The sequence below is a fragment of the Lissotriton helveticus genome, chromosome 3_1, assembly GCF_964261635.1.
Source record: "Lissotriton helveticus chromosome 3_1, aLisHel1.1, whole genome shotgun sequence".
Classification (NCBI taxonomy): Eukaryota; Metazoa; Chordata; class Amphibia; order Caudata; family Salamandridae; genus Lissotriton; species Lissotriton helveticus.
Window position 1 is genome coordinate 1,660,112,719 of NC_136061.1, and position 19,452 is coordinate 1,660,132,170.

At 40.9% G+C, this 19,452-nt stretch overlaps 1 protein-coding gene across 1 annotated transcript in view; it reads right to left on the minus strand.

Moving 5' to 3' along the window:
* Positions 1 to 19,452, minus strand: part of LOC144825082 (nicotinamide N-methyltransferase-like) — a 440,424-nt gene that overhangs the window by 241,043 nt on the left and 179,929 nt on the right. The window contains exon 2 of the mRNA XM_078683987.1: positions 14,318 to 14,522. Coding sequence (XP_078540113.1) covers positions 14,318 to 14,522 — 205 coding nt within the window. The remainder of the gene's footprint in view (positions 1 to 14,317; positions 14,523 to 19,452) is intronic.

A 19,452-nucleotide genomic window follows, 5' to 3' on the forward strand; every position in this document is an offset into this window, starting at 1 on the left:
ATTCGAGCATGTGAGTTGAGAAAAGAAATCAGGATTACCATAGTGACTGATAGTCAGTATGGATTTGGGGCTGTTCATGATTATAGACAACTGTGGTCCCAAAGAGGTTATATGACTTTGGCAGGATCCCCCATCAGAAATGCTGAATTTGTAAAAATGTTGATTGATGCCATTCAATTACCAGACAAATTGGCAGTAGTCAAATGTGCAGCCCACAAGAAAGGAAATGACTATATAACGAGAGGAAACAAATATATTGACTCAATTGCAAAATATTGCGCTAAAAATCAAGCATCCATTATCCGGGAAAGACAAACTGAACATGTTTCAAGTCATTTGATGCTAACAACTGTAGTTGGGACTTGGCAGGAAGTAAAACAAATGCAGGAAGAGGCCAGAGAAGAAGAGAAAGATAACTTGTTAAAGGCAGGATGTAGACAAAGAGAAGAAAATGAAATCTGGGTTTACAAAGATGAGAGACCAGTGATGCCAGATAACATGATTTCAAATATGGCCAGAAGGTACCATGGTCAAGCCCATATTGGAAGAGATGCCATGATCAGGCTGTTTAGACAGACGTGGTACAATCCAAAGTTTAGGATGGTTGCTGAAAGTTTGTGTCAGAGGTGCCTTGTCTGTCAACAACTGAATCCAAGTAGAAAAACTGTTTTAATTCTGGGAACCATAGGACGGGAGGGAGGTCCATTCACTAGGATGCAATTGGACTTTATTGAGCTTCCACCATGTAACAGACTTAGATATGTTCTTGTAATTATTTGTTTATTTTCACGATGGGTTGAAGCATTCCCCACAAGGAGGAATGATTGAGTGACTGTTGCCAAACTTTTGTTACAAGAAATAATACCACAATATGGTTTTCCAGTGACAATTGAAACAGATCGTGGAAGCAGGGAGGCCGCCAATCTAACAGGAGAGATTGAAGTCTAAATTGATAAATAGACCATCTCCATATCGAAACAGAATTTTGATGAAACAAAGAATAAACCCACTGGAAACATAACCGCGTTTATCAGACAGATTATCAATAAATAATAGCACGGTGGCTCCAACACACACCAAGAAGTGAAGTCCCTCAAAATAAGGCTTTGACTTCCACAGTACCAGGAAGTGAAATAGTGAAGGGGATCTAGGACTATGAAAACTAAAAGATATAGCCTACTAGATTGAATAAGATTGTAATAAAGAATTTTAATTGTCCTGAAGAAGGTGGAAACGAATGCACACCGAAACGCCGCGTCGACTTTTGTTTTATTCACATTGTTTTAATTTGTTGTAATGTTTTTATTCCAGTGTACCAAAACGCTTTTTTAATTGTGAATTAGATTGTAACCACTAGGGAGGTCCCAGGTTCAAGATTCAAACTCTAATTTGAATAAAAAGTTTTTTAAATACAATATTGGAAGTAATGGTAATATGTACAGTAACCCAAAACATGATGCTTTAGTCCACTGGCCCGTTTTCTGCCCAAATGTTTAGTGAGTCCGCCGTAATAATCCAACAGGTAACTCTTGTACTTTTGGTAAAGTAATTATTGAAGGTAGAATAAGAACTGACAGGGAAAAGGTTTTTTTGAAGTCAACAACAGAATCCAAGAAGAAAAACTGTTGCAAGTCTGGGAACCATAGGACGGGAGGGAGGTCCATTCACTAGGATGCAATTGGACTTTATTGAGCTTCCACCATGTAACAGACTTAGGTATGTTCTTGTAATTATTTGTTTATTTTCACGATGGGTTGAAGCATTCCCCACAAGGAGGAATGATGGAGTGACTGTTGCCAAACTTTTGTTACAAGAAATAATACCACAATATGGTTTTCCAATAACAATTGAAACAGATCGTGGAAGCCATTTCCACATTGAACTAATGCAAATGATTTGTGAAGCACTGGATATTCAACAAAAGTTGCACTGTGCTTATAGACCAGAAGCCTCAGGGGTGGTTGAACAAGTAAATGTCACAATATAAAACAGAATTGCCAAGATGTGTCTGGCCACAGGACTAAAATGGCCCGACGCCCTGCCACTTGTTCCAATGACCTTAATGAGTACTCCTGACAAGATAACAGGATTAAGTCCACATGAGATTCTGATGGGAAGAGTAATGAGACAAGCATATGTACCAGTTGATAAACTGTTGAGCATAAATGATGATATCATACTGGATTACTGCAAAAATCTGTCTGATGTAGTAACTTCTGTGGTCCATCAGGTGGGAACTGAATCACAAACGAAAGAAAAACATCCAGCTCATGATCTATACCTGGAGATTGGGTGCGGATAAAAGTCCACAGTAAAAGAAATTGTTTGGTGCCTCAATGGCAGAAGCCACGACAAGTAATTCTTGTTAGTACCACTGCAGTAAAGTGTGCTGGACTCAAAGATGGGTGCATGCTAGCCACACTATTCGTGTGCCACAGCCAGAAAATCTGCAGGAGGAAAGTGAAAGCACCACTGACTCAGATACTGAAGGTGAACCAGAAAAAGATCCAGATATTGAAGCTCGACCTGTTCGTCGACATCTGGAAATATCTGATGCTAGTTCTGCATCAGAAGGAGAGAATGAAAGTTTTGAAATACCAAATATTGAAGATCGACCTGTAAGTTGAGATTTGGTAGAGACAAATACCATCAAGGACACTGAGGTGAGTGAAAAGAAAGCTGGTAATTTGGAAAACACTGAAGGACAGTCTGAAAGCTCTGAAAGCAGGAACAGAAATCTCGAAACTGGTGAAAAGGAAATAACTCACGATGAGGATGAGCTTCCAGGTACCAGCTATGGAGAAGTTCCTAACAGAGTGAAAGAACTGACTGAAGACACTTTGAATTCTGGAAAATAATTAAATCATGTGAAAATCATTATAAATGATACTATAGAAAGATCTGAGACAGAAACTGATGAAAGTGATGATGACACTGAATTAAGGAGAAGTTCAAGAAAACAAACTTGGAGGGTAGAGCGAGGTACTACCGAACCTGAAATAAAGAGGGTAAGGAAAGGAGATAATTGGCCTAAAGAAACTGATGGATTGAGAATTAAACTGTTTAACAGAGCAAAAGTCCAAGAAGATCAAGTGAATGAAATAACCAGTCAAAAGGAATTGTTGGGCAAGAAAACAGAAGTTGTACAAAGGCCAAAAAGAGTGAGAAGACCAAATCAGATGTACAAATCACCTGAATGGACTTATATGGTGTTACCTCCAATAAGGGAAGTCAATAGCAGTCAAGAAAGCTTGTATAACCAATGTGTTGAAATAGAAAGTGAGTAGACTGTAACCTAAAGAAAGTAAAAAGAAAAATCCTTCCTGAATGTCATGGTGAAAAGAGGGGGATATATGTATATGTCCAAGTAGAGTTGTATTTGAAAAATTGAAAGAACTCAGTAGGTGAAACAAGGTTGTAAAGAGATAAACAAAGGTAAAGTGTTTGAAAAAAAATAAAATAAAATAATAAATAAATAAATAAATGGCTGCTAATGAAATGACTAAATCAGAATGTTCAATTTTTTGAAAATATGGTGTAGAATGTGGTTAGTTTGTACTTGGATATTAATGATGTTATGGTTGATTCTTGCTATTTTCATCCCTTTTGCTCCTAACATTGAAAACTTGAAGATAAATGAGAGTCTGAAAGATAAAACTAGTAATTCCAAAGATGAGAAATTACAAGTATACAGGCCTGAGATTCATCAAGATAACTCTGTGAGTGATTTCTCCAAGAATATTTTTTCAAAATTGTTGTCTGAATATGTGAGGACAATGGACGCCAGCGATTATTACGTTTGCCTACATCTGTGTCCGAGGGTGTAACCTATCATCATTTGCCATTGACATATGATGTGACCTGTAGTGTTCTAACAAGTTTATTTTATTGATCTGGTAAATTAGTGTATTATTATTCCGGCTCAGATGATGTATTTTTGAAGCTAAAAATCATAGCAGAATTAAACAAAATTAAGCACGCAAAGGTTTTTGGAGAATATATTTTGGAAACACAAGAATTGTCTCACGACTATGCATTTAAACATAATTTGACTTGTAAAAAGAGAAATAAGAAAAAGGCTTTTTTGAATATGGTTGAAGAAAGGCGACAACAGGACAAAAGACGAGAAAAAGTGAAACAAACTAAATCTAATAAATGGTTTTTTTCAGATGATAATATTGAAGGACATAATGTAAATGTTGCTATGAGTATTGATACTCCAATGTTATAAAAATTATGTATTAAAAGAGATAATACTGTGTATGACAATTATTTTGTGGGAACAAGTCAATGTGAAGACACATACATTATCAAAGGGGGATGGGGATTTAAAGGTGGAGATGATCCAGTTTTCCCTGGGATTTATTTTCGGTGTGGGAACAAAGTTTATTATAGATTGCCGGACCACTGGTATGGTTCGTGTTATGTTGGGTTGGTTTTTCCGAATATTTTCCATGTTGACAGAGGCACAAATGGAATTCATGAAATAGGCAAACCTTAAAGTCGTCGTAAAAGAGAAAGTGTAATTGAAATAATAGGTGATGTTTTTGGGGCATTGATACCAGCAGTGGGTCTATCATTTAATGCAGATAGAATAAGAAAATTGTCAACAATTGTCGATAAATTGTCAACTGATACAGCTGGAGGATTTTTAATGGTTTATACGGAAATGTTTACGATGAGAAGTGTGGTGATGCAAAATCGACTTGCTTTAGATATATTATTAGCAAAAGAGAGAGGAGTCTGTGGAATTTTAAAGGTCCAACACTGCTGCACCTATATCCCAGATAAAAGTCAGAACATTGAGAAATATATTACGAATATTACCCAATTGCATAAAGAAATAGAGCCTCTAGAAGTAGAAGGTGTACTTGAAAATTTGGTAGGAGTTTAACCGCAGTTAGAAATTGGCTTTATGAAATAATTAGATCTATAATAGGTAAAATACTAATATCAGTGACTATAATTGTAATGATAATTTTAGTTTTGAGACTTAGGGCCCCATTAGGATTGGGGCGGATCGCCTCCACCAGGCTGGTGGTAGCCACCGCCGGCCTGGCGGGGCAATCTGCCCGCCATCCTTGCTGCAAAGACCCCCTGCCATATTAACATGTCTAGGGATCCGCGGCGGACAGAAAGACCGTCAGCCGCTTTTCCGCCCGGTCGCCTTGCGACCAGGGCAGAAAAGGGTTTATATGGTGGCGGTGTCTATTAGATACCGCCAGCCATATTAGGATGCGCAATTTTCAATGCCTTTCCGTGGTGGCAATGCCGCACCAGAAAGGCATTCGGAGTCTGCTCTGAGGGCCCGTTGCGGGCCCCCAAGGACTCCGGGGGTGGGGGGGTTCACCTGGGGGCTACCTATGGTACCCCCCAGCAGTTCCATGCACAACATGGCAGGCTCGCACGGTGCCTGACATATTGTACATGGAAGTGCACTGTATGCCTTCCTACCATTGTGGTGGGCGGTGCTGATTGCACCCCTGCCACAATGGTAGGAATGCTGGAATCGTCCGCCACTGTGGCGGGCGCATCCTAATGCCATGCACGGGACCAACGCCCTTATAGCGGGCGGTCCTTAGTACCGTGAGGATGGCGGGTGGGCAAAGTCAGCCCGCCATCCTAATTGAGGCCTTAGTTGTCAATGTAGGTAGAGAAGAAATGTAAAAGAGTTTTGAAGAAAAAGATTGAAGAGAAACAAAACTGGGAAAGAGAAAAAGGTGATATTGAAATGGAGCAATATAAAGAGAGGATGTATCAAGACACAAAGATACTAGAAGATATAGAATTATAAAAAGTACTAATTAAAAGAATTTGAAACATGTTGAGTTATAAAAACATTTTTAACATTTTGCATACCCTTTGCAAAGTTAACACTCCATAACACTGACAAGTACTAAATGTGTGGTTTTGAAAATTAACCAACCTAGAGTAAATTGCATAACACCAATACAGGTGGGATACTAATTTGCATGTATTGCATAAGCAAATAATCTATTAATTTGTTGAATATTGTATTTTAAAATGTACGCATATGTTATAAACTAAAAGGAAAACTGCATGAATGTGCTTTTGTCTGTTTACTTGTGGCATAAAAAATTGAAGATTGGTAAGTCAAACTATGCATAATTTTTGCTTAAAGCTAGGTAAATACTAACTGGGTTATCATTAGTAGAGGGGAGGTAAACAGAAAGGCCTTTATTTCGTAAACTTACATTTATTTGTGTTTGTTTTCATGATAGTTCCTAAATTGAGGCCTAAGTGAGCACACAAAAGAAAAGAAAATGGAGTCTGACTGAAAATTCGAGATGTCGACAGAAGAACACATGCCCCAGAATCGGAGAATGCAAGCTGCCTGTGACTGAACAGTGTGGGTCAAGGGCAGCGTGGCCATTTTATGGGGCCTAAGCCAAAGATTACAGTGAGGCGAAAATCCAACCCTTGGGAAAGAGGAGACGAATAACAATGTAAAGGACACTTCGCAGGAAGTCATACTTTACACAAAGACACCCCAGTTACAGCAACGTGATGATGACTTGCAAGAAAATTGAATAAGGAATGATGAGGTTATGCTCATCCAACTCCAAATTGACCAATCATAGACATTACAGACCTTAAGAGTTACGAATTTAGATAGATAAGTTAGTGAAAAAGGGTATAAAAAAAGGATGTTTAGGACATTGAAAAAAGCTTGCTTTTCAATCTGATTTTTGCACCCCGAGATGCTGTCGGTCTGTGCAATTTTTCATTTGAGGCGCAGGGACTTAGAACATTTTCCTTTTTGACTTTAACTTTTGAATGGGTGCGACATCCAGAGAGGGAAAGAGAGGCAGAGAGGTTTCCATTTGGATTATTGCATTTCTGTACTGATGTCTTCGTCTTTTCATTTGGATAATATTTCACAGTCTTACTTTCTTGTTATTGAAAATGTAACCTTTTCTTTCAGGATTTCATTGCAAAGTTGAGTTATTTCTTTAGTTTTATTAAACATAGAGATCATGCTAGAAAATTAAAATATTGAGAAAATAAAAATTAGATAAATGAAGAATAAAGCTGGTCTTGATCCTTCCTACTGTCAACTTTACTAGCAGATCCAAATCTAAACTATGAATAGTGGGGTGATGTTATTTTTCTTATTTTAAATGAAGGCCATGGTTCTTAGAAATAAAACTGCAGTTGTAAATAATGTATAAAGTATAGTTTAGGCACTTCACTATAGCACTGCGACTCCCTTATTGAACCCATATTGAATCCTAGGAACGGATTAAATGTGTATATGGATGGATGATTAGAGTGATGGGCCCAAATTGCAAGACGTTGTAAGAGGTTCCGTGGGCTTATTTAGGGTGGTTTATGAAGAATTTTTGGAGGTGCGCTGCACCAGCACAGAATTGAAAAGTTTGAAGACCATTAGTCAGATGATAAGTTGCTGAGCTTTGAAATCAACATCAAGCGTATGATGCAGTTCAAATAATTCCTTCCCTCTCAGTGCCTATAATTGCAAATCAGTGCACCTGTGTAATGCACGTACGTGTACAATCCAGTGTACTGTGCAGAACTCTACACATGTTCCAACCCTTCCCCCTCAGCCCCCGCACATGTTGCATCCTGGCAGACGCCTTTAAGCACTGACTGCACAGCTTTTCATCTGAGCTGCTGAGCACAGGGGACATTGTGGTAAACACTTCTTAGTGGGTTAATGCATGTGCTGGTGAGCAGATCGCTATGTCGGGGGACAGATTGAGATATTTCAGAGGGGTAATGCAGCTGTTGTGAAGCTCACTAACCTCCAGGTTCCAATCTGGTAAAATAGCATAGAGGTTAATGCACCTGCTGCAGAGAACCAGCAGGGAACAGACTTTAACTCGGTCGGCATATATCAAAGATTTTAAGTGGACAGTCCTTATCTGGCCCTCCGATTCTAAGGTCCCTAACTTTACAAGCAAAAACACTGGTCAGTTTCACAAGAATGACTGTAAAAATCCTCAGTCGGCGTGATCTAGGTCACCCATGCAGCCCCGCTTACATTTCACATTTTACTTCATGCATTCCTTATGAGTGTTTGCTTTTTCATATGTTTCTGTAGTTTTTACACAAGGTATGACTCATGTATAGTGCATATTGTGAACTGATTTGACTCTAGGCGTATGAGTGAGTTCAGGTTGTGGGTGGGTGTTTACGAAGGAACACGATTGATAACTCTGCAGCTGAGGCTGAAGAAGAGTGAGCTTCTTTCAGTTGCTGTCAGTAGGTTATACAGGTATTCAGACTGCATGTACATCCCATCCTTGGCCTCTCCGCAGAGCGCACAGAGCGATGGTCTCATATGTTGCAATGATAATTTTTGTGACGTGTGTGAAGGAAGTACACAGCTGTCAAAATATAGACCGTGCCAAAGGAGTAGAAATGAAATGCTTCTAGGTGTGTGGGTTAAGTGTGGCAGGGATGGTGGAGTGGAGAAGATAAAAACGGGTATGTGCAGAAGGCAAGAGTGAAAGGGATGGCGGGGAAGAGGGAAGAGATGACACTGTTTTGCAACTACGTTAAGAACAGAATGTTAATTCCTGTGTTTTCAGCCATGCCCTTCCTTACATAGACCACGACTCTTGGAAAATAATTCTAGTTCTACTTCTTTAACCCAATCCCTTCTAGAGACCCCTTGCTGTTTTTATCCTACTTGAAGCACTCGGTATGTACATAGTACACTAAGTAAATGCGTCTGTTGTCCATATCCGTGCATAACCCGCAGTCAGCAGGCTCGATTCATCATCTGACGCGTTTTCACTCATGCTGCAGCCAGCTGCAAGCTGCAGGCTCAAATCCCAAACCCACAAGCCGCAGTCTACCCTAGAACAGTGGGTCATTGAGTGTACCCAGTCCCTTTCCAGTCTTTTCATTACTCTCAGACTCATTATTCTCATACACCTCATGGTCAACAACTTCATCCTTCTTCACACAACTACAGTATATCTATTGTCATTTGCTTGTGCATTTTAAAGGAAAATAAAGAAGAGAAAAAAATCAATAGCGAAAAAAGAAAGGGATATAAAGGAGAAGGAAGTGAAAGAGAAGCTAGGATGGGAAAGAGAGTTGAAGGCAGAGGAGACAAGAGGAAGAAGTTAGAGAAGGAATGGAATAAAGTAATGGGGTGAAAGGAAGGAGGAACAAGGGTAAGGAAGGTTGAAATGAGAGAGAGTTAACCAGGATAAAAATTAAGTAAAGAATCTTAGGTGATCATGGAGAGATGGTAGGGAAGAGTGAAAGGGAAAAGAAGGAAACGCAATGGAATGAGAGGGGAGATTATATTTAGAACATGGGTTATAAAAAGGGAGAGACAATGAGGATGAGAACTGAAAGGATAAGAGAGCAGAGGAAAAAGAGAGGAAAATCAAATGGCAAAAATGGTTTAAGAATGGAGAATTTGATATCTGAGTAAAAAACGTATAAGGCAGGATTAGGAAAAAAGAGTAGCAAGGGAAAGAAAGGTAACTGGGAGAATGCCCTTCTTTCTGGGAAAGAACCCATCTTAAAAAAGCATAATAAACAGCTTGATGAAGATTATTGAATCTGGCTAAAAGTACTTGAACAGGAGTGAATGTGAAGAAGCCAGGGGCATCTCATAGGAAATGTGTTTAATAGCCAAAGTAGTGCAGTCAGAACATCCTATTATATCTGAGCTAAACTTGCAGTTGCAGTTCAGGGAGATAGTGGTCTTGTTCTACCTGGTGCTCCTCAGTGAGACACTAGATGCCACCCCCAATGCATTTATTAAAATGCAAATAGAAAATAAGATACGATTCACTACTTGTGTCTATTTTTGGTGCTCTCGTAAAGAATGTCTATGGGTACATATGAATGGGTGCGTAACCAGGTGCTCTTTAAGGTCATCATCTTCTATTTACTGTGCTTTCAAAGTTGATACAATTGAATATCTAATGAAAAATGTGCTGTAAAATTCACCATTTTGGTCTGTCTTTTTCCCAAACCCCCTAGTAGCGGTCGGGTTCGCTGCGCTCGCTCTCTACTCGCAGGACGGGGGCTGGTCTGGGAAAATTTGCCAGGGCTGCTTTCAGTTCCCAGTCCAGCCCTGCCTCACGCCCCGGCTCACGAAAGCCAAATCTGACCTTAAGCATTGGAGGTCCCGCCCACTTTACCCTCGTGCAGACGGGCCCTTTTTAAAATGATGATTCTCCCACGTTTTTTATACATCCTCTAAAATATCACTTTCCATCTCCCGGGTAGTTGGTTCCGTGAGTTTTATGGGGTACTGACCAAATTTCTGTGGGGGAATGGGAGACCACGCATGGCCTTGTCCACAGTCGGATACCTCCTTTTGATGGGAAATGTGGGTGACCAACCTTCAACTCTATTACATGGTCACCTGCATTATAGTTCAAGTTCAAAAGTACTTTATTCGGTTTTTTTCATACAAAAACCATAAAAGCTCATAAGACAAAATGTAAAACAAATATTTCATAACTTTAAAATCCATCTATACATGTTAAAAAAGAACATCTTTTAGAGATTATATATCCCAAAATTTTCTGTACTTCATTGAACTTTTTAAAAAGCCGATCACATAGGGTATATATTCCGCGATTATCAACTGTAAACATAGTAGGGCAGGGCGAACCTGTACAAATTGCAATCTTTTTAAAATAGGTTTAAGATAAAAAGCCCTAGGGAATTCATAATATTTACTGAAAAACATAAAGTGCAGCAAATCCTGTGGAGACAAGTTGTCGCAGCCACAGGGTGCTAACACTGTCCCTCGGTGACACCCCCTTGGGACTGCGATTAAAAAGTGAAACAAATTAAACCTAAACCTAATTAATAAAAAGCGCTCTTGTGCTGTTAGTGGCCGGAGTAAATATGGTTCCACACCTAGTGAGATTTTGAGCATCATATGGAGACGTGCATTGGGCTTCAACAGGTCCTTTTCCTGCCTGTCTATTGATTTTCGTGTAATGAAGGACTGTTTTATGTATGCTACATCCTTTCTGTTAATTCCTTCCGGATTTAAAAGCAAGTCCAAGCGACCTTCCTTCCCAAAACTATTTTTAAGATATTTAATCCAGGGAATCTTGGTCATACAATCTAGGCTTAATGTCTCTTTCAAAAGACTATGGGTTAAACCTAGCTGTTTATTAAGCCAACATTGTAGCAAAAAATAAATAAATGGTCACCTGCATTATAGTTATCCATGACTGGTTTGCTGGAGGTTGGTCTGACCCGGCCTATCAAACTGAGCTCAGGACTATGGACTTCCACAGATTTTAGCATACCTGTATGGGGCCCCCATTCCGCTTACCATCCCACCAATAACCAGAGCGGTTCTAACAGCCTGGGGCACTGCTTTGCGTTACACACAATGGGATAAGAAACTCACCCAACACACGCCCTTGTGGCATGTTACACGGCTGCGTGATGTATCGGCTCTCCGAGGGTTCCAAAGATGGGACAGGATCGGGATTACACTCCTTGGGGACGTCTGGGTGGGAGACCACACTGGGCCTTCTCTGACCTGCGGCAACGCTACTCCCATCTCCCTACTCAATTCTACAAATATTTGCAACTTTGTCACGCCCTAACTACAACATGTCCAGGCTGGTGCCTCACTCCCTGAATTTAATCGGTTGGAAGCCCAGGTCATGATGGGCAATCTGGGTAAAGGGGAAGTGCCACGATTATATTGCTCTCTAGTGAATAACGGCCCTGTCACTTTGGATGCTTTGCCGGCCCGCTGGGAGGGATAGGTGAGTCCCCTGGAGGAGATGGACTGGCGAGATGCCCTGATGGCCCTCAAGACTCTGACATGCTCCTCAGAACTACGCCTCATCCAGCTGTATTACCTCTACAATGCATACCCACCCCCATTCACCTGCAAAGGGTGGGTTTATGCCCCTCACCGAACTGCACACATTGCGGCTAGGCCCCGGCAGACTTTTTCCATATGGTCTTGCAAAGTCCAGATCTCGCCTCCTTTTGGGTGGGTGTAGAAATCGAGCTCACACACATTCTGGGGTGGCAGGTCCCACATGATACCATCCATCTCCTACTAGGGTTGTTTGATGGCCTAGATGGTTCCTGAGCCGATAAGTGTTTCTTGGGCACGGCATTAGTGGTGGCCAAACGGGACATGGCTGCAGCCCGGCGTTGCCCTGAGAAGTTTGAGGAGGTTTTGGGCAAATGGCTAAACATATTGGGTTGACCTCTACGGTGACGTCTCACCTGCTTTGTTGTTTTATTTTTCATCCAAGAGGGCTACTACAAGGGCCTTTGTACTTCGAATGGGCATTCTAATTATTTGTTGAAGATGGATACTGATGTCTTGTGCACTGTCTCGCTGTACTTTTTTGTTTTTGTTCTTAAAAAATGCTAATAAAATTAATTATAAAAAAAAATGGTTAATTATTACTTAATTAACTTCCCTCCCTATACCCCTACAAATTCGGCAACCTGCTACAACACTACTAATTACTATTAGCAATCAAATACAAAAAATGAACATCCTTAATATTTCAAACTATATTTGGAAATATGATTAGCGATTATACAAAGAATAATAACACATAAAATTAATATACAAATGAAGATAATTAAAAAAGGATATCATTACAATTACATTGTTGAAAACGATGTTAACAACAATAATATTCTAAACAATAATTTTACTTACCTGAAAAAAATTATATCCTTGACTACAATATTTCTGCATCATGATATTTATTCATCACAATATGTTTTCCCCAGTATTTCTATTTCCTGCTATTTATAACTCAATACTTTATCCATATACGCCCTGGACCCTGCTTGTGGCTTTTGTTAGTGTGAGTCCTGACCCCCAAGATTCCAGAACACTTGTCTGGTGTTGGAGTGTACTCCTCCTATCCAAACCTCACAGGTGGGACTTTGAAACTTTTTAACACATTTTTTCTCCAAAGAACAAGCAGAAGACTGGGACGCCATCGAGCTGAAGCTATCAAGGTCAAATTGCCAGTCACATTCACCTTTCTAGTCTGCAGAACTGAAGGACATCTGACCTCCAGGAACGTTTCTAAATCTGAAGTAGAGGGTTTCACTGAGACTGACATGAACCTGAAGCAGATCGACGTTGAGACTTTCCTGGGCACGGACAATGGGGCTCATCCACTTAGATCTTTCTCAACTTTATTGACAATTGCACCAGGAACCCGAACTTCAGCAACCCATCACTGTTGAAACCCAGCTCAGATCCAGCTTGCCCTGCCAAAAAGTCATTGACAACCGCTTTTCTAGAGGAAAGTTTTTAAGTCTGAAGGTAGCTCTTTGACTGGGAACAACCTGGTACTCGCATTCAAAATGCGCTCCATTGCGGCAGGCTTTAAATTATATCCTTGCGTAGTTAGTTGAGTTTTCCTACGCGGAACTCCGAGAAGTGACAGAAAAACTCTGCAAAGTTCCACAAGGGACGGAGTGCAGTGCGAACTGCTGCTCGCACTGGTCTTCCTGTCGCTCGGGAAGAAATTCTACCATAGTGGCAGCTCGCTTGCAAACTTACAGTTAGCGAGCACGAGTAGGGAAAAATCTCTGCTGCACTACGCGAAGCTGAGTTTTCTGTACTATGCGAGTTCCGCAGAGCACGGAGTGCAGAAAACTCTACGAACGGAGCGGAGTTCACCACCCAGGCCCAATCTAGAGATATTCTCATATGTTCTCAATCATTGCCCAAAATCATCAGCTATTTTATGATGGAGATCAGTCTCATTATTGCAGTAATCAAATGTCAATTTAAAACATTCACAAGATCTGTGGTAATAGCAGAGATGTGCAGTAATCCCAGGACCACACACTCACTCCATGACTACACCTACGCACCTAATGAGCAAGTAAATAAAGGGAGCTGAAGATATTGGCAACAGTGATAACTTTTGGATAATACATAAAGAAACTTTGATTTAGCAAATCAATTGGCAGTGACAAGGTAATTCTGACCAGGCATTGTTAGGAGTTGTGGAATTGTGGATACCAAACACCATAGCATTCAGTAACATCTATGTGTTTGTGCACTAAAAACTGGTGATAAGTACCGGGACAAAACATGGTCAAGTACAATATTTACAAACAGCTTTTGTGCGTGCCTTTCTTCTTCTGCCCGAGTCTAAATAATCGTGTAAGTAGGCAGTGTGCATATTTTAGGAGATTGTATTTTGACCAGCTTAAGTGCTACAAAGGTTCAGAGAAAGTATTCCTCTGAATAAATTCTACATTTGTGACAAAATAGATGAATGTATGTATCAGTGAATGATTCAAGATGATTAAGATGCACGTTCCATACCTCTCTTCACTTTTCTGAACATTCCCAAAGCAGTGTTTCCAGTTAAACGACTGTGCGACATTGTTCTTCCATTTTTTTACATATTGGAGATTGTTTTCTAAAACATCCATTACAACGATTTCCTTGAAGTGGTCACATGCTGGGTGAAGCAAATTAAGATTATAGACAGCACCATAGAAGATCAGAATATTCCCTTTGAGAGACCCTGTTTGAAAAATAAGAAACATTTTCAAGACTTTCTTTAGTGATCATTGTATAGCTTTACTATCATGTCTCATATATTTCGAAAGCACATTAGTGTCTGGGTAAAAAGAGCTTATGTTCTTTCTAACATACAAGGCGTATCTGGAGCTCTCATATTTTCCATGTCAATGCCTAAGTAACTTCCTCAATCAAGGATATTTCTTTGGATATTTGTACTTATGTGGTTGTAGTCTTGATTGTATGATGTGGTAAACATGACTACATATGGCAGCAGCATTCAAAGAGAAAGCTCTCCTACAGATTTACTCAAACATGAAATAGGGGAATCCGAAACTTTGGACATATATATAATGCAGATCTCCAGGAGTAGGACAGCGAGAGGAAATCATGTATATTATCAATTAGGTAGCAATTCACTAACCCCTAGTTTCTCTGATTGTTTTCATCTTTTCAGATCTGTTATGGCACAAGGTCCAGCTAACTTAATAGTTTGTAATTACTGCTGGGTTTAGGTGTGACTATATTACTTTCTCCTGTTTACATATTATCCATATACATGCTACGGTTTAGTTGTTAATACATATGATGTCTGTACTCATGTTGCAAGGGTCACTGCCTCCCCCTTTTCTCTATTAGCAAATACATATGATTATTATTGATTTAAGTGATAAATCCCTTGCCATAATCTTTGTTCACAAAGAATGTTGTGCTCATTTAGACATTGGCGCAATTGGCCCCCATCCCTAAGGAGGGGGGAAGTGCCCACGTATGTAGCTTTGTGACAGTTGAGTTGTTAATGTTATTTTCCTGTCCTGCTGGGAGGACATTTTTACTGAAACTGCTGTTGCTAGTACAATGTGAGCAAGGTTTTGTGAAAACATAAATGTCGGGCATACCATTGTGTAATGGCAGCATGACTGTCCCTTCCTACTGATACATTAGACAATACAGATAGAAGTTAAAGAATTTCTATGGAATCAAATGTGGTAATACACATATTTATTAAATCTTGAAGCAACCAAAAGCATAAAAAGTGGGAAATACATGAGATAACGAACAAAAACTTAACAAAGCTCAGACATTTTCAAAGTGACTTCACAAATAATGAACAAATAAAGTCACATCTATTTTAAGGTAACAATTCTATCCTTGCTTCATGGCGCAAGGCTGCTTGCATTGGCACAATGCAACCCATTCTGCCTCAGAGGAGGGAGAGGGCAGGAATGTGCCATAAAATGATTTTTTAAATCTATTTACTACATTCACAGTTTTAGGATTGATGAACAATCAACTGGTCAATCCATTAGTTGTTAAATCAGCAATTCTAACTATTGTAGTTAGATACACATATTATAAAAATAACAATTAACAGAACATTAGGTATTGCCTGCATGTGGGGAATTGGATTTTTGGTTGACTGGGGTGTGAGCCCTTGAAGGGTGAATCACAAAACGTCACTAAATAAACCTGTGCTTAACCCAGGGTAGGTTGGCACCAAAAACAGTTAGGCTAAACTTAGAGGCAATGTGTACTGTATGTATGGAGCACACAAACAGTAGTAAAGCTAAAACACAACACAAGAAAAATCCCAAACCCATTTAGGAAATTAGAGTATACTTTAATACATTATTTTACACCAAAACGCAATCAGTAGAATCTCAGTTATGAATGTTTATGAAATCTAGCATCTAAAACATCAAAGCCGAACTGGGGACATCTAGTCGCTCAAGATCAGGTTAAAGTTGAAAATAAAGGACCACCATGATGGAGCGAGGTTCAAATTCAAAAAGTGGATTGGGTGCGTTCAATGCTTACTTTCAGACTTGGACATTTTTTGAAAGAAAAATGTCCGAGAACATAGAATTTCAGCAGGGGAAGGCAGCAAGTGTGTCCAACAAGGGAGAGTCATCGTCGGATGGCCTTGGATTGAAGCAACAGTAGAGATGTTTATTTGCGGAATAGGTCACTGAAATGGGAGTTGAAAATCTCCAGCTGGATGAAGCAGAGGGCTGGGGCCATGAGGCTGGATACCCCATTGGTGAAGGATGGCTGAAATGGATTTGCTGCTGCATTGAAGAACCTAGCGGGAGAAGCCGCAAAGTTTAGCCAATCGTCAATGCACCTCAGGTGGATAGGTGAGCAGGATGGCCCCAGTCTCTTCCTGGTTCTCAGAGCACCTTTTGGCCAAACCTTTAGCATCACAACTAAGGTTTCAGGAATGGATAGAAACCTCTTTAAGTTCAGAACTCACTCAGGCAAGGTCCAAGTGCAGGTTCAAGATTATGGGAGCCTGTTATGTCCCTGTGGACCTGCACAGGAGGCCATCATAGTAGCCCTTTGAGTCACCTCTGGTAGTCCTGGGTGCAGGGCTCAACATCAGAGCTGGCCTCTTAGGGTTCAAGGCAGGTTTCAGGCAGCAGGACAGTCCTTTCAGGTACAGCTTCAGTCTGGCAGAGTGCATGCAGAACACAGAAGCTGGTAGTTCTCTGAAAGTCCTTTCACAGGTCCAGTAGTGAACTGAAGAGTGGTTATGAAGGTCCTATTTTTATACCCTGCTGCCCATCTTCTGGAAGGTGGGATAAACCTTTTGGAAAAGGTCTTTGAAGTGCATAGTATTTCCTGACTCCACTGTCCTGGCTCCAAGCTAGGTGCAGTGACAATAAAGGATCATTAGGCCTATTTTGAGGAGACAAGACACAGCCTATTCAGGTGCAAGTGGGGCGGTACTCAGCTCTGTCCCCCTTCATCTTGCCAGTTAATGGCCCCTTAAGGTACACCTAATCTCTCCATAGTGTGACTTCCTGAAAGGAATTCACAAAGTCTAACTGCCAGCTACACCCAGTCATGTTACCCAAGACACGCTGCAGGCACAAAACGGCTAAGGTCAGGATAATGCCAGCTTTCTAAAAATTAGGGGGCTCATTTACAAAAACAGATGTATTGCTGCTTCAAGCAGTGATGCTTCAGAAAACTTGCACTACGTTACATCACTTTTGGGCAGGATGTCATAAGGCAAACTGATGCATGGGCAGCAAAAGTGATGTACGGCTGGTTTGCGGCACGTAAAGTGACGCTAATCACCTATACATCACTTTTGAGTGCATCAAACATCAGCAATTATTTTTTTTAATGAGGCATTGAGGGGAAAATAATTGCACACCTCACAAAAGGCAGCCATGGAGCGGAGAGCAGCAGCCAAGGCAACAACCCCAACAATCCAAGCACCAGACAGACTCCCAGGGGAATAGGAAGTGAAAAGTCAGTGAGGAAGAGAATGACATTTTGATCTCTGAGGTGACAAAGTATGAACACCTGTTCTTTGTCACCTCCAAATTGCCATTAGGGAAGAAAGAGGCCATCTCGAGGTCAATAGTGGCCAAGATCAACAGTGTGGGACAAGCGAATATGACAGTCAGTAACTGCAAGTAAGGAAAGGATGGCAAAAAACCTGAAGGCAGCCATGCAGACCGGCCGAGGAGATTTCACGCCCCAGGACAACATCACCTAAATATAAGTCACACTGCCCAGTCACATATTACACAGCTCAGTCCAGCTCCGCCAAGTTGTCCTTACCCACAATACAAAACAAAAAACATGAACTGGAACAACACATCATGCATGAATACTGGGGAGAGAATATGGCCTAAGGGCTAGGGTGCTCGACCTTGGAGCTGCGGAACCAGGTTCAAGTCTCGTCAGGGACCCTCAACATTGTGTGATTCTGATCAAATCACACATTCTCCCCATGCCTAACAAAAATTAATGTGTCCGTCTGTAACGTAACTGTTGCTCATGTAAAGTGCTCTGATATCATTTGGTCTAGTTCGCGCTATATAAAACTCTACAAAAAAAGCCTGCCCAACTTGACTGTGACAATGCAGGCCAGCATGCATTCTGAGGATAGTGTGTCTTACTTGGGCTATGCACACAAATCAGAACTGTACAACTGTGGAATGGAATGGCCACTTCAGAGAAAAAACTACTCAGATGAGAGGGTGCACAGGTGTGGGGCATGTGAAATATCAATACAAAGGACCAAGTAATGAGCCATGAGTATAGTAACTAGCATGAAACAACATTTCATGCAGCTGCCCCGACATGCAGGGTGAAAACACACTGGTGTTGGCTGCTATAGGAAGGTCCACCTGAACTCCTGTCATGTATCAATTCATACTGGGGGCCTCATTTATGACAAATAGGTGTAGGATTGCACCACAAGTCTTCTGCTGCGCTGTCCAATGCCAATTTTAAAGGGCAGGAAAGCATCGTGTTTACAAGATACGGTCCTGTCCATTCAGCCAGCACACAATTTGGTGCCTAGCGGCAACACAGGTCTCCTTGCATCATGTTGCAACCGTTTCTGCATTGTTGGCACGATTGATTTTGTGCAGTAAGGGGCATCGTCCTGCACAAAAACAATCCAGAGAGCCATTTCCCTTGTTCTATGTGAGCTACAAAGTGCAGCACACATGGAAAGAGGTAAAAACGAATACAAATGAAAACACTTCTCCTCATTTTGCCTGCTCTGTGGAGGCATAAGGCTTTGGAGCAGCCCATGTTTAAATGGTTTGTTACATCTGGGACAGGGTAAAAATCCATGGGTGTTGCTTGGGAACACACACTGCTATGCCCATGGAATGCCTCCCTGATGCAGAGTAAAGCAACAAAGTACTTTGTTGCTGCCTTGCCTTACTCCATACCTATGAAGCCATGTAAAGCCATGCAGGGTGGCTTTGTATTGCCTCTTAGATATGATTGGAGGGCCTGCACCACCAGACCATCAAAAGTGATGCTTCGGCTGTGTGGGTCCCTTGTAAATCATATTCTAGGTGTGGGGATGAATGCAAGTGAGAGACACCAAAGGACCATGTGTGTTGAATGAAAAGATGGCATGTGTTCCTGGTGGGCCCTTGGTAGTGCAGTGCTGTGTA